Here is a 23,451-nt window from a genome sequence, read left to right as displayed (position 1 = left end):
GTGACATCAAGTTCAAGTTTCACACTATCAAGTCTCCCATAAAAGGTCATTGCCATAAGCTGCTGGCATGGTGAGGGAGCTGAGAAGCTGAAAACAATTGCCACTGGTGAAGTCTGCCTGAGAAAGTAAAGGTGACTTGGCAGGGGCCTCTGCATGTGTTACTGAAACTCTCAGATTTCATCATTGTGGATAGCAGTGATGGTAGGAGTAGGGAAAAGCTGTCTTGGCCCAGGGTCAGAGTAGCATGGCATGGAGCTGACTTTGCAAAGGTGACTCCAGCCTCAGAGAAAAATTCTTGATCAGCTAGAGAAGTCAGATTATTTGGCAAGGAACTATGAATCAGTTTCTCCAATGTCCTTAGTTTATCAGCAACACACTGCAGCTTACAAAAATGATCTTTCTAAATTGTTAATAGCTGAATGTTTTCTTGCAGGACGACTAGTTTATGATAGAATCTGGTCAATGTGCTCAGATACCCAACTTCTTCCTGGTGAGTGCATTCTTCCTTTTATACCTATTTTTTGTTGGCATTCTCCTCACTTGATTCATTTCGTTAATTATTTTATCATCCAAGATAATTTCCAGCATTATTTTACAGTATAAACTATTACCCTCATTTCTTTCTATATGGTTTATAAAGTTTTTTTTTTTTTTTTTTTTTTTTTTTTGTTACTCAGATTCTTTCTCCTCTGATGATGTGAATGATACTGCCAGAGAGACTTGTCTTAACTGGTTCTTTAAAATTGCCTCTATTAGAGAACTTATCCCCAGGTTGTATCCTTTTATTATATATATTTATTATGAACACCAAGAAGAAAGCTGTTTTGAGGACACCAGTTGTTAAGAATATTTGTTTTGTCTACTTGGAAAAAGTAAGAATCAAGTTTACTTTGATAAGTTGGACTTAAATGTGGATAGTGCCAAAAGATAACTAAAACTGAAAAGTGTTTAGAAAGAGACCCAGTTTACCTCTAAAATGACTGAAGCCTACAAAAATATTCGTAATCTCGTGCCAGCTTAAATTCTTTCGCAACTCGTCTTTGTTTTGCAAATGTCTCAATTAGCGCAAGCAGCCTGCTACCCCATCCCCCGACGCAGCTGAAGTCGGATGCAAAATTCTTAGAGCTGAAGTCACTTGATCTGGGAGTTAGGTGTCTAGAATTGTATAGGATAAATAATATATTGTTATTTGGAATACATACATATTCTGTGTGTTCCCTGTCTACAACGATCTGTGTAAGTATAGGGGGACAGGAAATGCGAGGCAAGAAATGTTGAACGCATAACTAAAACAGAAACTTTTTTCATGTTACAGTAATAATGACAAAATGTTGACATGAAGTGTATAATGTGTGAAGACTGAAGTCCAAATATCAAATAAACACTTTCACAAAAGGTTTAACAAAACAAGTGCACTTTTATTCAAGAATATAACCGAAGAAAAATAAGCTATTCAATTTACATGTTGCTGTCAATGTGTAAAAACTGAAGCCCATCAATCGGCACAAACTAAACATACCAATGTGTTGTCACTTTGCATTTCCTGTCATCCTACATTCATACAGATCGCTGTAGACACAGAACACACATGAAATGTATATATTCCAAATAATAGATTTTTTTACCCAATATAATTCCAGATACCTTACTCCCAGGTAAAGTAACTTCAGTTCTGAGAATTTTGTGTCTGTCTTAAGCTGCGTTGGTGGGGGATGGGATAGCAGACTGCTTGTACTAATTGACATATTTGCAAAACAAAGACACTGATGATGAGGTGAAGCAGTGGTGAAGTGTTTTGAATATCAATGGGTTTACTGCAATTTATGTAAAACACTGTAGTGCCTGCCTGTTCAAAATTTAGCACGTTGTTGTGTATCTAGAAGTGGTGGTAATAGCCTATGATACAGTGTTTGTTTATTTATTTACTTATTTTTATTATTTTCTGATGATGGTACACCCTGTACGTTGTACCAACAATTCAGCCCCGACAGCTGGTTGTTGCATCGACTACATATTAAATGATTCTATAATCAGTTGTTGTTACTGACAACCACTGTCTCTGCCCTTCACTCCATACGATTGGTTGGCCCTCCACTCACACACTTCGATACTACGGATTCATGACTGTTATGAGGACGGAAATTGGCCATTGACACTCAAAGCAAATGAATTAGAAGGACTACATTTGGTGAAAACATGCAAAAAGTTTGGAATTTTCTTTAAAGCTTAATCAAATTAAGCACTGATTGCTTTGCGGGACTACATTAAAAAATTTCTTGTAGATTGTAGAGCTTGTTATTAACCTGTGGTTAATATTCTTTGATTATAGAAATTCTGTGTTTGTAATTTTAAACTATCAAGCACAATATTATGCAGTACAGTACATCTATGCAGGTAGTGTAATGGTAGCGCTGCTGCCTTACAATAAGGAGATCATAAGTTAATTTCCCGGATCCTCCCTGTATGGAGTTTGAAAAGTGCTTTGAGTAGTGAGTAAAGCACTGTATAAATGCAAAGAATTATTATACTAGACGACTTGTCCATTTCACATTTTAAACGTTATATTTTTTTACCAGATAAACAAAACATGTAGCCCTGGGACTCTTGTCTTCTTGTACCTTAACAGTGCCTCAAACCTGAACCAAAAGCCACCTTTTTGTTTACAAGAAAGGCACTGTTAATCATACATGTGGTGATTTAAAATGAACCTATGTTCCCTCAGTGTGCAGTAGACATGGTATTCATGTGTGTTAGTTACTGTTATCACTTGTTATGAGTTTGTGCACCGATAGCTTTGATAGCATTGATAGTTATTTTTTATTTTGTCAAATGTCCTTTGTGATGTGCCTAGGTCATTTATGAACAAAATATTTTTTTCATTTCAAAAGGTAAACAAAACTGTTATTGCTAATACTGTGCACTGATTTTATACACTTTGAAATGTGTCTGGGTCACGTGTGAGAAAAATGTTTTATTTCAAAAGGGGAAACTAATGTTATTGCTAAGTCAATGCACTATTTTTTTATGCACTTTGATATGTGCCTAGGTCAGATATGACCAAAATGTTTTCCTTTTTTTATTTCAAAAGTGGAAAAAAGTATTGCTATGAATTTGTAATTGAATTGCCCTGCTGTAGAGTTTTTTCTTTCCTTTACTCTGTTTTTAGATACGTGGAGGCTGCAATTCTGAAGTGCAACAGATTCCTTTCGAAAATGTAAGTAATGTCATTGGGGCCAGAATTAACTCCTACTGTCCATAGTTTCCCTTTGTGAAATATGATACACAAATATGTCTCCCTGGCAAAAATAAACACTTCTTTTTTCCTATATATACTTTATGTGTGTTGCAAAATCTAATGCAAATTGCCAAGATTACCTTCTTTGGGTCCTGTGGTGGGCAGGCGCCCTGCCCGGGATTTGTTCCTGCCTTGCGCCCTGTGTTGGCTGGGATTGGCACCAGCAGATCCCTGTGACTCTGTTTTAGGATATAGTGAGTTGGACAATGACTGACTGACTGACCTTCTTTGGGACAAATGCCTAAATATGACATGTATTGAAGTCACCTAGCATTTTATAGTTCACTAGCAGAATACCCGCGCTTCGCAGCGGAGAAGTAGTGTGTTAAAGAAGGTACGAAAAAGAAAAGGAAAAATTTTAAAAATAACGTAACATGGTTGTTAATGTAATTGTTTTGTCATTGATATGAGTGTTGTTCTCATATCTATCTATATATATATATATATATATATATATATATATATATATATATATATATATATATATATATATATATATATATATATATATATATATATATATATATATATATATATATATATATATATATATATATATATATATATATATATATATATATATATATATATATATATATATATATATATATATATATATATATATATATATATATATATATATATATATATATATATATATATATATATATATATATATATATATATATATATATATATATCCGCTTGGCAGAGAAGTAGTGTGTTAAAGAAGAAAACAGAAAGAAAAGGAAACATTTTGAAAATAACGTAACATGATTGTCAATGTAATTGTTTTGTCACTGTTATGAGTGTCGCTGTGATATAGATATAGATATAGATATATATATATATATATATATATATATAAATAGCAAAATACCCGCTTCACAGCGATGTCATGTGTTAAAGAAGTTATGAAAAGAAAAGGAAACATTTTAAAAATAATGTAACATGATTGTCAAAGTAATTGTTTTGTGTATTTGGCGGCAGCGCCACGAAGTTGTTTTCGCAGCTGCATCAGAAAATGTACCACACGCCTGACACGCCTCCTTTTACTGTTTTCTCACAGCTTGATTGCTGCTGTCATATATACACACACACACACACACACACACACACACACACACACACACATATATATATATATATATATATATATATATATATATATATATATATACACACACATACATACCTATCTACATAATATATATACACATACATACCTATCTACATCATATATACACACACATACATACACACACACAATTTATGTGTGTGTGTGTATATATATATATATATATATATATATATATATATATATATATATATGTATATATATATATATATATATATATATATATATATATATATATATACACATACATATACTTGTGTGTATGTTTGTATGTGTCTATATGTGTGTGTATAGGTTTGGTCACTGAATGCAAGGGAAAAATAATAAATTATAGTCTATAAGTTATTAAACAGTAAAACATTAATGTTTTAAGAAGTACAGGTACATTGAAATTACATTTTCTATGTGAACGTTCAAATTTGTGCCTCTGGTAATGTGCCTTACTGGCATTTAAAGAAAATTAGTTTTGTGTCCTCTGCAGTGTTAAGAGAGAAAGGCTTTGGTTTGGGATAAAAGGAAAAAGGTGTAAAGAAAGGAAAGTTGCCTTTTCTTTTATATAGTATAGAGAGATGTGTTCGCTGACGTTATGATCGCCTTTTGGGGACAGTCGCGTGGGTCTTGTGTAGACTGGTGAGACGCCCCGCCATTAATCGGCTGTGATGGCACTGTCAGTCCTGCACTCGCCTGCGTGTCTTCATAATTCGAGGTGAGGACCTGATAATCGTATACGTGCAAAAGAAAGTGTGAATCGCCTTAATATTATTTTGCCGTGGTGTAGAAAAGGGGTCCCGTGTTTGCACTTGTCTGGGCTATAGCGCAGGGGGAGGATGAAAAAAATTAAAAGTGCTCACTTTGACTTAAGGCAGAAGCGCAGTCAGCGCCTCAAAGGCCGGCACAGCTATGCTGCGCTGGCTGCTCGACTTTTGCTGGGCAGGAGACCCCAGTTTTGCAGACACGCTCATGATATCAAAAGTCTCAGCTTTTGAGGTCATTCATATATATATATATATATATATATATATATATATATATATATATATATATATATATATATATATAATACCCTACCGCAGCGGAGAAGTAGTGTGTTAAAGAAGTAATGATAAAGAAAAGGAAACATTTTAATAATAACGTAACATGATTGGCATTGTCATGATTGTTGCTGTCATATATATGCCTGCCTAAATAAGTCACCCTCGCTTTGCTCTTACTTTTTACCGCTCATTTAATCATGGCTAGTGGCGGAAAAACTATAAAATGGAAGGAGGATGGCTTTACCAAAACAATTATTGATGGCTTAATCGATTATTCATAAAGCTTGAATTGGTGATCTGTTTTTCTGTGTTAACCTCATATTTTTTCATACTTCTCAAACTAAGGTGGTGCGAGGGTAAAATGAATCGTGATGCGCTGATCAATGTAATCCGTGTACCAGGAAATCATGCATTGACAAAAGCTCCCTTTGCTTGTAATGCAAAGTGTGATTAAATGCATTATTTTTTAACGCGTTATGGAGCACATGCATCAAGCTTCTCGGCTGTGCTTGTGCTAAGAAAAGGAAAGATTTTAAAAATAACGTAACACGATTGTCAATGTGACCTTTTGTAAGTAGTGCCTGGAGGATTCAGTGTGTAGAAACTTTAGAGACAGCGTGTGTATTAACTTGTGGATTTTTCTGTGAGTATTTGGTCGCAGTCTGACGAAGTTGCTTCGGAAGACAGCGTTAGCCGCGGAGCTCAGCTCAGAGCAAAATGAGGTGGGAGGGGAGATGATGACGTGACTCCCCCACCCGCCTTTAACTGTCAATCCCCCACAAACACAGTCTCGAATTTGCATAAGCACACCCCTTCACCTACAATTTTAACTTAGTTACAAAGTGATCAAAACTCTCGCTTATATCCCGCGCCCTCTCATTAAACTTGTATCCCGCATTACCTGTGGGTATGTGAAACGCCAGCGGTAGCCTGTCTATGAACTTAATTTAAAGTTTAGGTTTACACCTTGCTTTCTTTCCGAGCTGGCAACACTCATGAATATGGTAGTATATGTCACTCGCTCACTTCTTATTGTTTCGCTGCCTTCTCAATTATAAAATGCATTTTTTCTTAAGCGCTTTTTGGAGGTTTTCCTGGTTTTCTACGCACTGCGTTGACAGTCAGTTCACGTGATTACGTGGGAGGCGTGATAATGTCACACAAAACTCCGCCCCCCCACGTCATTCCAGCTCAACTCCATTACAGTTAATGGAGAAAAATACCTTCCAGTTATGACCATTAGGCGTAGAATTTCGAAACGAAACCTGCCCAACTTTTGTAAGTAAGCTGTAAGGAATGAGCCTGCCAAATTTCAGCCTTCTACCTACACGGGAAGTTGGAGAATTAGTGATGAGTCAGTGAGTGAGTGAGTGAGTCAGTGAGTGAGTGAGTGAGGGCTTTGCCTTTTATTAGTATAGATTAAAAATTACTCTGTTGTTTTTGTAGGTAGTATATTTAATAGTAACACTTAACTGCTGGAATTCGGCTTTGTTGATTTAAATTACAGATCAGCTTGGTGTACTGCAATCAAATGTCTGCAAGGAAAGATAGAGAGAAGAGATTTACCTTTGGACCAGAAGATTACCTATTACCACCAGAATCTATTATCAGAATATTATCTAGCCCAAGAATTTAAATGAACTAGCCAACAGGGTGAATAGAGAAAAACAAACTGGTGACAGAGAGAATTTAATGAAAGGAGAAGAAATTTAGACCAGTTAGTTTTGAAACCAGACAGGGTTTAAAAGAACCAAACAAATTAAGGATGATATCTGAGGGAGATTACTATTATCTGCATAAGAGAAATTTTATAATAGGGGTCAAAAGGTAAAGGAATGGTAATTTGTAATTGTGAAGACTGATGATTTGGAGCTCAAGAGGAAAACTAAAAACTAAGATGGTGGTACCAGCCTTATCTTTGACCTTTTTGAATATAAAATTGTTGTGAGGTAGTTGAGTTGGTGAGAATTACTGTCTTGGGGAGGAGTACAGCTTGGTAACATGACTCTTGCCAGAAACCATTAAATATAAAACCCTTCCAGAAACAAATCAATGTATGAAATCAGATGCCTACTTTGTGTCAACAGATAGAAGACCTGTAGAGGTGGACAAGCTAGGATCTACCTAATATTTAGGAGTTGACTTATGTGGAGACTTGTGAATTTCCTCTTGGGATTAATAAAGTATCTCTCTATCTATGTTATCTGCTGCATGGTAAGAGAAAATGAAACTTGTTTGGTCAGAATGAGTTAATTTGAATGACCAGTAGCAGATGATGCAGAAGGTGCTTCCATCAGCAGCTTTGAGTTAACATTCATGAAATAAATCGGGTGGTAAATAGGGTGTTATTTCCATGGATTTGTCTGTTGTTTTACAAGCAAGGTTATCATGGCCAAATTAACAAAAGGAATCAGTTTAGTGGATGAAGCAGCAGAGTTCAATAAAAGCATAAATTGGACTTCAAACTACTTCAAAAAAGTTGAAAAAAAAAACATCCAGAGGCAGTTGATCAGGACACAGGGATTTTTCTGAATCCAGAATTTCTATAAACTCCGAGAAAGTAATTGGGGACTGTAGCACATCAACCTCTTTGTATGAAAAGCCTGTTTAAACAAGAATGTGTTTTAGAAGAAGGAAGGATGGAAGTTTCAGAAAATAATTTAGAACACAACTAAAAAAGCAAGTTATTAATCTCCAGTGCATTATCAATGTGTTTTTCTGATTTATTTTTAGTATATGTCGTGGATTCAAATCCACCAGTCATAACAACAATCATTTCTGAGGTCTAGCTCCAAATACGTCTAGCCAATTTGTAGTGGTTTTCAAATTCTTTATTTTTGAAAAAATGAACATGTAATTCACACATTTGTGTGATCAGTAGCTCATGCCATGAATTTTTCAAAATAATGGTGCACCTTCTTTAAGTAAGATAAACGGGAATTCACAGCATTCTCTAGATTGTTGTATTGTTTTCTGTCTGTCTGGGAGTTGCAGGTATTATCCTGGACATACACCAGCAATTACTTTCACATACTGCTTGCGTTCATCATTACTCCTCTGTTTCAGTAACTAAAAATGAGCAGTGCTTAAGCTATGCTATTAAAAAAAGAATTCAGACATTTTGATATTAATGTCTTATCAACTTGGTAGTCATATGATAAGATTGGTGGGAATAAAAGATAAATACACTCATTATATTGTGTACTATACTTTAAGGATGTTTCCTCGTTGACTAGTGACATTTTGATAGATTTTTTTTAACATTGTATTTTGCCTTTTGAGCATTGTTTTGAATTTCTTGTGATTTTATTTATTTTAAGCCTTCTACTTTTTTTTTTTTTTTTTTTTTGCATTTTGGACGGCAAAACCTTTATATCTTACATTTATTTCTGGCTGACAATATCAGTTCATGACCTTGGTCTTGTCTCTGCAGTTGTCAATATAGTTTAGTTCAATTCACTCATAACATGTCATGCATAAGGTACTAGCTTTCTACATGGAAAAAGTGATACTGCAGTATCACAACAAGCAGTTGGCAACCTTTGTTCCTTAAAGAAATTCAAGGTGTCACACTGAAGGTTGTTTTAATTTTGGAAGATTATTATACTTTTGTTAGAATATAATTTATTACGTTGTTTACATTTATGTCTTGCTGATTTCATAGTAGTCTATGAATGCTTATGGATGTAAGAGTAATAGTTTTGGTTACCTAAATAGTGCTATTATTTATCAAATGCAGTAATAAATACCCAAAGCACATTGCCTTTTGCTGATGTGTTATTGGGTGCTATGACTTTTCATGTTATATTGCCCTGCATCAAAAACAGAGCCTACTCCTTCTTGCCGGGTACAATGAACAGTGTATTTCACAGTTCTGCAAGTTTTAATGGGCAAAAATACACATACAAAATTAAGAATAACATATCTTACATTCAAGTTTGAATTTATTGTCAAATACAAAGCACAATGAAATTCTTGATTAACAAAGTTCAGTTGCTAATTTAATCTAAATTCACTCAACATAAGAAAAACTAGTAATGGAACATAGAAACAACACAGTAAAAATGAGACACTTTACTGAAGATTTTAATAATTACACCTAGCACCTCCTTTTCAATAACTAAAATCAATAGTGCTTAAACAATTCTATCAAAATAGAATCCAGATATTTTAATATCCATGCCAAATCAACTAGTAAACCCTGAGATTATTGGAATAGTTTTATCTTGCAACTTAATTCTGTGCTTTGCTAGTACTGCAGTCAACATATGGTCCTCTTGTTAATCATCTCTTTCTTTCTTTCTTTTTTTTTTCTTTTCTTTTCTTTTAAGGGGAATACAGGAAACACTTCCACGACTGACAGCCATGATCAGAGGAATTGGAGACCCCCTGGTGGCTGTTTATGCTCGTGCCTACCTATGCAGGGTAATGTTTATCCTCATGTTTATTGTATTTGCACAAGTAATATCCTTATTATGGTTGGAGATGGAGAAGATATCTGCCTTAGTTGCAGAATACAATTTTTCTCCCTCCTTAGTCCCCTGATCTTTTACAAAACCAGAGACTGAGAACAGAATAAGATTGCTTCATGTTAATAGATATGGTAAGCAAACTGACAAATGGTAAATGCCATAGATGTTCCTATTGAAAGTTATATCATAATCTGTTTCAGTCTATTTGCATTTACACGTTTTTCCAGCACATCCTAAAGCTTATTGATTGGTAGAACAACAAGTAAGGAATAATGTAAGCATACATTTCTGAAAGACAAAACCAGGCATTGTTATTTGAAAACAATAAGACACCCTTTTCAAATGGGGAAGACTAGGTGAACCATCATAGAGCACAAGCGTGAAAAGAAGTCTTGACGATTTGAGTAATTATAAAAATGTTTTTGATATCTCTATAGGACATTCAGGCTTTGGTTTTGGTTATGATAACAGTCCATTACTTAAAACCTTCATGTATTTGTAAAAGGTATACCTGCTAGCCCTGCAGTTGGCTGGTGCCCTGCCCAGGGTTTGTTTCCTTCCTTGTGCCAAGTGTTGGCTGGGATTGGCTCCAGCAGACCCCTGTGACCCTGTAGTTAGGAAATAGCGGGTTGGATAAGGGATAGATATACAGTTAGGTCCATAAATATTTGGACATCGACAACTTTTTTCTAATTTTGGTTCTGTACATTACCACAATGAATTTTAAATGAAACAACTCAGATGCAGTTGAAGTGCAGACTTTCAGCTTTAATTCAGTGGGTTGAACAAAAAGATTGCATAAAAATGTGAGGCAACTAAAGCATGCTAGAAAAATAATCTGATCTGCCTTATATTACTTTTGGTTCCAGAAGTATGTATGAAGTGCCTCTAGTTTTAATAATTGAAGTGAGAAGCATCTGCCATGTCTTCATTTTTTGCATCTCATATTTAATTATCTGTCAGAAATTCCATGTGTTAGAAACATCTGAAGCAAATCTCTGTTTATCAGATAAAGAGGTGAAAAGCTATGCTTGTTTTAAGAAAGATGTGAGTAGCTTTTATAGATTTTACTGAATCCTTATCTCATGATTTTATAACTTCAGTAAAAGTAAATAAAAGGCAACCTTCTGAGTTGTTGTTTTTGCAGAATTTCTTGTAATATTATTTGAAAGTGACAAATCAGAACTCTTTCTCTCGTTTGTTCAGGTTGGAATGGAGGTGGCCCCTCATATAAAAGAAAGCCTGAATAAGAACTTCTTTGATCTTCTCACAACCTTCAAACAAGTTAGTTATTTATTAGTTTGCAAAAACACTTATAGAAGATTACATTTTTGATTGATGTACAGATGGTGTTTACTGGCATATATCTTTTTATGCTTTTTTTTTTCTGCCCAGTGGAAGATAGGGGGTCTTTTGGCCTTGGACCCTCTGCAGATTTTGTTTTTTTTCCAAGCCTAACTGAATTTGTAATTGAATTGCACTGCTGTATTGTTTTTTCCCTTTACTCTGTTTTTAGATATGTGGGTTTTTTTCTGTCCTCCTGACCATCTGATCTTTCCTTATTTTGTTGTTACTTATCCTTTAATATTATTGCCTAATTTTAATTGTTTTTTGTTTCTTGTAACCTTCTCATTGTCATTTTGTAAAGCACTTTGAGCTAAATTGTTGTATGAAAATGTGCTATATAAATAAATGCTGTTGTTGTTTTACCATTTTTCATGCAGTTATGTTTCAAATGTTTTTCTTTTTGTTCATTTGTATGTTCTTGTCAAATAAGAATTCCAGAAACATTATTTCAGTAACCTTTACTGATTTCTTTTTTTTTTGCATTTTTTAAAGAAAACAAAGATACTCATCTTTCATCAAATGTAATATTTCTTGAGCCAATTATATTCTGACATTAATATCCTTAGTTTCACATTATTTTGGTCTCTTTGTATCTTCAGATTCATGGGGATTCAGTGCAGAACCAACTTGTGATGCAGAATGTTGAAATCCCAGTTTACCTGACCCTATATTCACCTGCTATTGATTGGATCATGCAGTGTCTGGCTTACAGAGCTCCCGAGGTAACTGCCTGCACTTTATCAATTAATATTGTCACTTGGTACAGGCAATATATTACTTTGCCAATAAAGTATGTTTTACATTGTCATTTTTAATAAGTTCTTGAACAAAAGTATAGCATACTAATTTCTGGTTTCATAGTTTAATATATGAAAAATAAAAACATCTATGAAATAAACTTTTTTTAAATTAAATATAAATACAGTTCTTAATATCAAAGATATACCATAGAACATCAATTTTTGCCATCTTGGTTTCAGTTGGTAACCGTCTAGTGGTGAGTGCAGAAACAGAGACTGCGGGAGAGCTCAGCCTTACATAGACAAAATGAACTGCAACAATTGGAGATTAGAAGCAGTGCCATCTTCAAGGAGATGGGAGGTTCTTCAGTTGTTCTCTGCCTTGCAGGCAGCTTCTATATGACTTTGTAACTCAAAAATTGCTCATATCAGGAGTGGCATGTGGCAATCAGCTACAGCAAAGCGAATTTTTGAATAATAAAACTGATGAATAGGTATGCAAAGATCACCAATTTTTCCAATTTATGTATATAATAATCAAGATTTAACACTAGAATTACCAAAGCCTATGAAAAAACGCCTCTCCCTCAGTGTCTTTTGTGTTGTAAATGTGTCATTAAGCACAATCATCCTACTAATGACCAACCTGCCCCACCCCCACATCACCCCCCCCAACCCACCATCACAGAAACAGCAAAAAGCTCTCCCAGCTCAGGCCTTGTTTTTCTGGGAGTGCAGTACCGGAAGCTGTATAGGGTAAATAATGTATTGTTATTTGGAACACATGCATTTCATGTGTGTTCCGTCTCTACAGCAATCTGGGTAAGCACATTGTTAAAACAGATACATTTTTCATGTTTTAGTAATAATTGACAAAATGTAGACATGAAGTGTATAATGTGTGAAGCCTGAAGTCCAAATATTAAATAAACACTTTCACAAAAGGTACAAGTATAACAAATCAAATGCAGTTTTATTCAAGAACTAGCAAAATACCCGCGCTTCGCAGCGGAGAAGTAGTGTGTTAAAGAAGCAATGAAAAAGAAAAGGAAACATTTTGAAAATAACGTAACATGATTGTCAATGTTATTGTTTTGTCACTGTTGTGAGTGATGAGTGTTGTTGTATATATATATATATATATATATATATATATATATATATATATATATATATATATATATATATATATATATTTACACACACACACAAACATATATATACATATCTATACATATATATACACACACATATATACACATACACATATATATATATATATATATATATATATATATATATATACACACACACATATATAAACATATATATACATATACATACATATCTACATATATACACACACAGCTATTTCAGATCAGTGCAATACGCTGTTTGTTAAAACGGATGACACCCGCTCTTACGTGCAAGTCTGCGTGGATATTATGAACTATCGATTTGTTCAAGTTCTATTTAAATTTTAAATAGAAGGAATTTTTATTTAGTCGACAGAAATATCTTTGGTAGGAATGGTAAAACAGACAGGAATATTATTCCTGAATAAATCAACTCAAACCTTAAACAACTTATAATATTTTGCTCTCCATAAAAATATATCCTGTCTAAATTATACAAGTTAGAAATAAAGTAAACATTAAAAGAACAAACATTCAAATTTCTTTACTCTTATGTAATTTTATATTTTATAAAAATAAACTTAGATTTTAAATATCCCAAAAGATTTTGCTCTCCATAAAAATATATCCTGTCAAAATTATACAAATTCAAATATGAACATGCTGCATAACAAAACCTAGAAATATAAATAAAATGTGTTCCTTTCAGCAATAACAAATCAAATCATTCAGTTGTCTTTGCTCATATGTCATTTTAGAGCTGGACGCCTGGCATCTTTTTTGGCAACAGGTTCGTTTCTGTTTGGTGTGAGGTTCTGTGTTGTGGAGATTCTCAGGATGGATTGCAGGTGCTCATCAGTGAGGCGACTCCTGTGTGCTGTTTTGTTAGTCTTTATCACTGAGAAGAGCTTCTCACACAGATATGTGCTACCAAACATGCACAAGGTTCGAGCCGCATGTAGACGGACTTTTTGTTCTTCAAAGTCACCAAAGCGCCGTGCAAACTCAGTGCGCCAGTTTATCAGCAAAGTGCGATTTGGGAACACCGTAGTGACGACTTGGTTTAACATTACTTGGTAACAGGGAAAGTGGGGCAAGTGGTTGTGTCTCCCATAAAAGCAGCTCAATTGAAATCACTTTGTGATTGTGCACGGGTAAAACGTCCGCTGAAGTGTCAGATTCTTATTTAATTCTTCTGCTTTCTGTATCTTCTGCATTGCATTCAGGTCTTTCAGGTTACCCTGATGTTTTGTTTTATAGTGCCGTCTTAGATTAAATTCTGTAATTACAGCCACATTAGCTCCACAAATGAGACACACGGGTTCAGTAAACATATACTCAGCCTCCCATCGGTTTTAAAGGCTCTATTTTCAGAATCAACTTTTCTCTTCAGCATCGTGTGAGCTAGCTTCGCAATAACTTGCAGCATCTTAAGGTAGACTTGATTAACGCGTAACTGTTCGGCAAGGCAGCTGAAGCGCTGCATTATGGGATCTGTAGTTTATTGTGTTACCAGCGCTTCATATACCCGGCTTTAATAACAATAATACAGTATATAAAATGATCTCGGGCGGATATAATTACACGCCGGGCGGATGTGGCCCGCGCCCTTGAGTTTGACACATATGGACTAAATAGAACTTGAAAAGATATATTTTTTCAAATGTGATCGCAATTCAGATAGAGTTGACGCACTACAGCCTGCATGCCTCAATAAGTCATCCTCCCTTGCCCTTACTTTTTACCGCTCATCTAATGAATACACTGAGTATGGCTTTACCAAAACAATCACTGATGGCTAATAAAGTATCCATTATTCGAGTATGTAGATCGGGTTATATATATATACATATATATATACCCGCGATCGCAGCGGAGAAGTAGTGTGTTAAAAAGCTAGAAAAGAAAAGGGAACATTTTAAAAATAACGTAACATGACTGTCAATATACAGTATTTGTTTTGTGAGTGTTACTGAGTGTTGCTGTCATCAAGGATTTGATTATCATTATTTCTTTCAATCAGGTTCGTATTTGTAGGATGTGTTGTGTTCAAGTTACATTCCGTGTTTGTCAATCGTTGTAAAGATGACAGGTTTCATTCATCGATTCGCTTCTTACTGCATCAATAAACAGCTCGTCTTCTTCTTTATCTGAGACCTGACACACTGCATGCACGGGTTTTTTACACTGTCTTCCTTTAGCGGACATTGACTTTTTCCAACGTGTGCTTTGTTTCCGCAGTAGTTGGATTTATGAATATGCTTGTATGTATGAGACGCTTCATATTTTTGCTGCCTTTTCAATTGTGTAATTCGGTTTTGTTCAGCGCTCTTTGGAACTGTTGCCTTTTATCTGTGCACGCGCCAGTTCACGGAGCCACTCGGTGTACATGCATCGAAGGTTCCCAGCTGTGCTGGTGCCATCTCGTGCTATGTCCATGGCTGTATTTAATGTTACCTTAGTCCTGGCACTTAAAACTTTCTCTCGCAGTTTCGCTGAGTTTGTGTCAAACACCACCCTGACCATCTCATCTTCCTCTCCATAAACACAGTCCTTCACCCGTGAATATTTACCCGTGGCAGTTTGCTATTGGATTGCCGCTGACGGACGGCCTTATATGGGCAGGCACTAAATTACAAACGCCAGCGGCAGCCTGTCTATGAACTTAATTTAAAGTGTAGGTTTACATCGGCTTTGTTTCAAGTAGCAGAACTCATGAATATGGTTGTATATGTCACTCGCTCGCTTCTTATTGTTTCGCTGCCTTCTCAATTATATAATGCATGTTTTCTTCAGCGCTTTTTGAGGTCTTCCTGGTTTTCTATGTACTGCGTGATTACGTGGGAGGCGTGATGATGTCACACGAAACTCCGCCCCCACTGCGTTGAAGCTCATCTCCATTACAGTAAATGGAGAAAAACTGCTTCCAGTTATGACCATTACGCGTAGAATTTTGATATAAAACCTGCCCAACTTTTGTAAGGAAGCTGTAAGGAATGAACCTGCCAAATTTCAGCCTTCCACCCACACGGGAAGTTGGAGAATTAGTGATGAGTCAGTGAGTGAGTGAGTGAGTGAGTGAGGGCTTTGCCTTTTATTAGTATAGATATAACTGCATAAAAAGAACCCGCGTTAGGGTGCGACATTAACACACCTTTAATATGACTGCTTTGGTGGTGCAGTGGTAAGAACTGTTGACTGGTAATCAAAAGGTCTTGGGTTCGACCCCAGATACCTCCGTTTTTGAGAAGTGAGCTGCTCTTATTCTTACTATTATAGAATAAAAACATACATTTGATTTGAATCTGTAACAGCCGGTGCAAATTTATAGTACCTGTAAAGGTTAGCGTTTTTATTTTTTATTCAGTTTTATTTTCCCAGTTATGTTCACACTCCCCCTGATCTGACACTACTGCTGTTTTCACATAAAGACATGCTATAACAAAGGTGAGCTCAGATAATGATGACTGTTCTACATTGGAGAAAGAATTTACAGTGGTGCTTAAAAGTTTGTGAACCCCTTAGAATTTTCTATATTTCTGCATAAATATGCATATTTTCCCTCAAGTCCTAAAAGTAGATAAAGAGAAATCAGTTAAACAAATGAGACAAAGATATTATACTTGATCATTTATTTATTAAGGAAAATGAACGGATATCTGTATGTTGTACTTTTGCCGTCGCTGTACTTTGCATATAAAAGCCAGTTCGAATGTTATTTTCTTTGATTTACTTACTTATCTTTTTTTCATAGGCTTTGGTAATTGTAGTGTTAAAGCTTTTTTCAGTACACTTAAAAATCTTAAACATTAATACATAAACAAGATAGAAATTCCATGCTTTTTTATATCTAAGGTGTAGTTTGTAAAGCAAAATAACCTTTATTCCCATTTCAAATGTAGTCATTTATTACACACATTAGTTTAGTTACCTATATTATAATGCAAATTTTGTTTTTGTAATCATACAGTACATACAGTATATTAGGACTTTCCCGGTTTTCACTACAATGAATGGATACTTTATTGGCACCTGGACTAATAAAGTTAAACATGTTTACAAATTAAGGACATGTGGTAGATTCAACTCTAAATAGAAAACAAACAAGATCTTTTGTAGCAATTCAAATCAATTTCGATGCATTCCGTAACGTTTCACAGTCTGCAAAAAATATGTTTGTTTTTTTTAACGCTAAATGTAAGAAAGTTGCTAAATAGAAAATATTTTGTCATCTGTACTTTTTGTTATAACATTCAGGTATGAAAGACAGGTGCTCTGAAGCCATCATCAACCCTAAATAATATCAAGGAGGCCAAAGTAATACAAAAAAATGTGTACGTGAGCGTCATTAGTCTTTGAGCCCTAGGAACCAAGTTACATAACTATTATATAATATTTCAGTAATTGAACTCGGCTCAAAACTAATCAACACATCATCATCTCATAACAGGTTTAAGGTTTGAGTTTGGTATTTTTCTATCCAGCCGTTTTAACTGTAGACTGTCCTCAAGAAACAGTGACACACAGACACACACACCCTTCACTGAGACATTGATGTTTTCGGTATCAGGGGACCCTAAAACATTGAGATCTGTTGAAAACTGGATACCAAAATTTTTGACGATTCTAAAGCTTTTGCTTTTCCCCCATAGATAATAGGTTATGGTAGGGGAGCAAGTCAAAAGCTTAACTATTTTACTTGACATGCAGCATTGTGACATATAAGAATTATGGGTTGTTGTAAATTTTCAAGTGTTATTTTCTGTGCTGTATATTTATGTGATAATTATCTTTATTTGGTAATGTATTTTTATTTGGTCACACATTTTAGGTTCTCCTTACAGAGATGATGGAGAGATGCAGAAAGTTGGGAAACAAGTAAGGACATACTACTTTTTTCAGTGATAACAGCATGATTGTATTTCTAGCATACAGTATATTATGCTTTTGTTAAATACAGCGTTTTGCATACAGCAATAGTTGTGTTTATATTTCTCAAACAATTTAAAGTTCAGATATGAATGTGTGTAACATGTAACATTATTTTAAAACATATTCAGTAACTATTTTCTGTCAAAAACTAGTTCATTAACAAAATTTGAAATGTGTGAAGTCTTTTCTTTGTAATGAGGCTTTGGTGTATCTGCAGTCTGGTTCAACATGTTTGGTTTGAAATGGAAATTGACTTAACTCAGCTGAAACCTCTCTGAGGGTGCTTTTCTTCAAATGGAAAGCATGCTGTGTCTGAACACCCTAACTTAGGTATTCTCACAATGATTGGACTGACTTCACACTTCACTGATATTGTGTCTAAGCTACCTCTACAAAGCAAAGTAACAGAATACTTCTATCCATTCACTCATTATAAAAAAATATTCTCAAGCCAGAGTCTGAGTGTGGCCTGCCAATAATGCAAGTTTATGTCACTGGTTCCCCAGGAACCTTAATAGAATTATGCCTCACTCACTATTTTAAAACTATTATATTTTCATTGCCTTTCAGTTTCCCACAGGACACAACTAATTGTATGTTATTATCAGTAGGATTGTTTTTGTTTGAGCTATGGTAGCTGCCACAAGATAGCTTGTGAGACTATTTTTCTAAATGGTTTAGAAAGTACGGTAAGAGCAAATTGATGTTATTGATTGATGTTACACAGGGTTTGTTGATGGAGACATGTATTAAAGTTTGATCCGAACAATGTAAATTTTAGAAAAGATGATCTCAAAAGGTTTCTACTAGAATTCTTAATGATTATTTCTTAGTTATTGTCATCTGAATGCTGAGTGGTATGTTTATGGATATTTTCAGTTCTTCACTGGACTTTTTTTCCCCTTCTGCTCTTCTTCAGTTTCTTGTTCTGTCCAATGCTCATTAAACAGTTTGTTGTCTGTGTTTTTAACAATTTAATCCACAGTGAAGTGTTTTCAATTGTACTAATTTTTAAATTCAGTCAATATTAACACTTTTATTCCCACAGTGCTTTATTGTTGAATTCGATCATGTCGGCTTTCCGTTCTGAGTTTATAGCAGCTAGAGCCATGGACTTCATCATGATGATCAAGGAGAGTGATGAAGCTGGTTTCCCTAAGGTGATTTTATTTTTTTATAAATAATCTGATAGTAACTTTAATACCAGTATACAATATGTGAATATTCTTCAAACTTATCTCAATGAGAAGAAGCAAGGACCTGTCTTGCTGCACCTGATATTCATTTTAATACTTCAGCAATATGACTGAAACTGTACAGCAGCTGCTTTCATGGGTGGGTAACCAGGATAAAAATGTTTGCAAAAAGACAGTTTCCCTCATTTTAGTTTGGCACATGCTGTTAATCATGGCATTGGGTTATTATCTACAGTTTTCAATCCCTTGGAAGTTTCACAGTTTATTTTTATGCAATATTGAATCACAGTGGATTCAATTTGGATATTTTGACATTGACTTGTTAATTTCTAAGAGCTACATCAAAGTGTTTTTTTTTTCCCCACAGTGTTTTAACGGAAAGTGTTATTTATTTCCTGTAAGGCTGTTATTGATATCGGGATGCCTCCATTTATCAAAAGAAGCCTGTATAAGACTAGAACGTCTTTTTAAATCCTTACGTAGATTATATGCTTAGAAAGTTAAAGTGTATAGAAATTACAAATAAAATTATATTGTCCATCTTTGATCACACTGTAGCTTATTGATATATGTAACTGGTAATTTTTTAAGAGAAGGTGTCTGACTATATTTATCTTTTTATTAAGCTGCTCATATTCTGTACTCATTTTGTGTGCAGCATCTCCTCTTCATCTCACTTGGAAGGAGCCTGGCCTGTGCTGATCCACCTGAGAATGATCGCTTGACTGTTTTGAATGAAGCTTGGAAGGTCATCACTAAACTACGCAACCAGCAGGTAGCTAATGGTACTTACTTAAATTTCACCAAGAGATACTGTGGGGATAAATAAACTGATGGTCAAATTCAGTTAATAAGTTCATCCTTACTTTATTCCAATCATATTCTTGTCATAGTAAGTAGAAAACATTTCACTTGTTTATTGTGCTAAACTTTAAATTGATGTTACTTTATGTGACTTCTAGTCATGGGGTATGTCAGAATTACCTACCACAGTTGCAGTTCTTATTGTTAGATCATGTCAATTTAAACGACTGAAAATCACTAGCCATGCCACATTTACTGATCGCATGTGACCTTCCAGCACAGTCAAGCTCACCCCATTCTCTGATAGCCAATAGCATACTGCCTGATGGAGACTGTACTGTACCAAGGATTAACAGCTATGGCAATTTTAGCTGCATTATTTGGCCTTTTATTCTTTTATCCATTCTGTTGTAGAATGTAAAAGAAAAGATACAGATAGACAAGCTTATCTTCTGTTTTGTGAGGTCCAAAGCTCCAGTGTTTCATATTTCTTGTTGCTGTATTATATGCATTGTACTTATGGATGAACATTCATTAGTTTTCAGTTCTCACACACACAGCGTCTGCCCCTACAACTGATGACAAAATCACACCTGTTTGATGTTACTGGAGCAAGTTTCTGACTTTTTGGAGTAAGTCTCAGGATATGTCACATTATATAACTGGACTTCATAGGAGCAAATTATGTAAATGAAGGCTGTGACTGAAAATCGTTGGAAAAGTCAAGTAATGTGACACATCCAATTATGCACCTAAAGGCTATGTATTACTTTACATTAACAACACATTAGCTGAAGCTTTAGAAAAGAGTCTGTGTTCTGGTTGTTTTAAGAATCGATTGTTGATAACTCTGTGCCATTCTTTATCACAGCAATTGGGCATGCATTTCTGCAGCTAGTTGGCAAATATATTCAATAGATATACATGAAGTATTAATGGTTGTAGGTCAGAGAAAAATTAGAGGACCAGCAGTAATGCATTCTGAAAAATAACCACATTACTGTTATTCGTTTGTTAATTAAAAAACACTGCCTTATGCTTCCCTCAAGTGAATAAAAGCAGGTTGGAAAATATATGAATTGATAAACAACACAGAGAAAAAGTCAAATAAGACAAATCAATAATTTGTTGTGCATTGTTCAGGTTAAATGTCAAAATACAAATTCAGTTTTGAAGTGTCATATTTCATTTATGTTGGAATTTAATTATTGTAATAAAATAACTTGGAATTCAATACATTTTATCCATTTAAAGTATGATTTTCATATGCTTTCAAAATGCCTAGCCCCTGCACAAAGTTGCTTCAAGAGATCTATTTTAAAAAGTTTTTATTTCAGATTGTTTGTAACATAGCCCCTGGTTAAAGTTTAGTCTATTCATGACATAAAAAAATTTTTTGTTGATACTAATGTACTGTTAATGTTTCTTACCCAGTCTCTGTAGTGAAATTATTCAATACCTTTTTGATGTAAATGCAAATTGTTTTTATCGTCTTCTTTTACTGTAATCTCCAAAATCACATCAGTGAGAGTTTTACCTATAACTACTGCAGCTAGACTTCCCATGGGCTCACCACCTATGGGAGTGGCCAAGGAGGTCGGATGCAGTGTTAGTTGGGTGGTGGCCAAAAGCGGGGACCTTGGCGGTCCGATCCTCGGCTACAGGAGCTGGCTCTTGGGACGTGAAATGTCACCTTTCTGAAGGGGAAGGAGCCTGAGCTAGTGTGTGAGGTAAAGAGGTTCCAGTTAGATATAGTCAGGCTCACCTCCATACACAGCTTGGATTCTGGAACCAATCTCCATGAGAGGGGCTGGACTCTCTACCACTCTGGAGTTGACAAATTTAGTCATCTCTTCCAAGACTGCCCTGCATTTGCTCTGGGAAGCATTTTGCTTGTTTTCCATTTAGAACTGTCAATGAACTGACCTGAAAAATTGTATCAGCCCTATTTTACTCCTATATGGCCAATAAAGTTTAGTTTTGTAGTGAGTGAGTACATTCTGTACATGTTTGATATATTCACACTGAAGAAAGGTAAAATGTTGTATGATGTTTGAACATGCAAGTAAGAATTTCATTGTACTCTGTGCACATAACATTGCTATTACTACTACCACATAGCCTCTCTATCCCGGATAAAAAGTTTTTTGTCTTGTTTATGCAAACACTCTTCTGTAGCTGATTTCATTCACAAAAACTGGTTGAATGTGGTACCTCTTTAAAACCACAGGTTGCTGGGCAGCCTTTGTAACTCATGCAGTGTAAGTGGGAAGTAAATGAAGGATGATTTACAACTTTCCACTCCAGCAAACTGGTGCAACATTGACCAGTTAATTGGCCCTTTTGAGGCCTGCAATCTGCATAGACTACACTCATACTCATGCTTACTGCAGTCCAAAAACATTATTTTGCTTATTAAACAAAGTCCACTTTCTCATGGAAAGACCTTTTTTATAAAATGTTAAAAATTTCAGTCAGTAATTTTAGTAGTTATAAATGTGGCCAATAGTTGTAAAAAATGTTAATGTTAGCACTCACTGAGTAGTTAATCTCCTTTTCTTTCTTTCATTTTTTTAGGATTATATCAACTGTGCAGAGACTTGGGTGGAGTATACCTGCCGCCACTTTACAGTATGTTTAACATTTAAAGAAACATTTAACCTCTTCTTAACATAATGTTCACGTTTCCCCCTTTTGAGTTAATAGCATCTGTTTTGGTTTTTAAGTCTTTCTAGTTAGAATCTTCAATTCTTCCTGTTGACCTGCTTGGGTTTTCTCCTATTACTGTGATCCCCTTGTGAGGTGTTTATGGTTAGGAGTATGTTTACTAATGAATTTGTATATTAGTGAAGTTTTAGAAAATGTGAATTGATGCCTTTGTGAGGGGTCTGTTGTTGTTGATTGATTCCATTTCACACATTATGTTTGAAGACTTTCATCATCAAGTGTTTGCTGGTTAAGTATCAAGTTGAGAATCTTTCTTATGCTTCTGATTTGTCTTTTCCATATGCCTTGATGAGAGGCTGATTATGGATTGAAAATTAATTAGATTTATTTCTTCATCATGACATTGCTTTTTTTTTTTCTTGGTCAAGGTTTTAACTGCCTTCGTAGCTTTCTTTCTGCTCTGATGAAGTTTGTTCTATTATCTGAACGTATTATTTTATCTTCTCCTCATCTGCAAAAGAATCAATGTATGGCATTGATACAAAAATCAGTTTCCAGGCTTTGTGGAACCTCTGTGTATGTTTCTGATTGTGTGAAAATTGAAAAGAGTGTGAAAGAGTGAAAATTACTCTATACCTCTTGACTAGACTTTATCCTCTTTTAACTTGAAAAGGTCCAAAATAATCAACT

At 34.9% G+C, this 23,451-nt stretch overlaps 1 protein-coding gene across 2 annotated transcripts in view; it reads left to right on the top strand.

Moving 5' to 3' along the window:
• Positions 1-23,451, top strand: part of vps35l (VPS35 endosomal protein sorting factor like) — a 101,064-nt gene that overhangs the window by 27,579 nt on the left and 50,034 nt on the right. For both annotated transcript variants that reach the window (XM_039774661.1, XM_039774662.1), the window contains exons 9-18: positions 434-490; positions 678-774; positions 3,167-3,214; positions 9,799-9,892; positions 11,146-11,223; positions 11,886-12,008; positions 17,994-18,040; positions 19,143-19,254; positions 19,949-20,065; positions 22,672-22,725. In XM_039774661.1, coding sequence (XP_039630595.1) covers positions 434-490; positions 678-774; positions 3,167-3,214; positions 9,799-9,892; positions 11,146-11,223; positions 11,886-12,008; positions 17,994-18,040; positions 19,143-19,254; positions 19,949-20,065; positions 22,672-22,725 — 827 coding nt within the window. The remainder of the gene's footprint in view (positions 1-433; positions 491-677; positions 775-3,166; positions 3,215-9,798; positions 9,893-11,145; positions 11,224-11,885; positions 12,009-17,993; positions 18,041-19,142; positions 19,255-19,948; positions 20,066-22,671; positions 22,726-23,451) is intronic.

This window comes from Polypterus senegalus, chromosome 13 (assembly GCF_016835505.1).
Source record: "Polypterus senegalus isolate Bchr_013 chromosome 13, ASM1683550v1, whole genome shotgun sequence".
Taxonomy (NCBI): domain Eukaryota; kingdom Metazoa; phylum Chordata; class Cladistia; order Polypteriformes; family Polypteridae; genus Polypterus; species Polypterus senegalus.
Note: the sequence above shows the minus strand (reverse complement) of the source record. Positions and strands in the feature narration are given on the sequence as shown.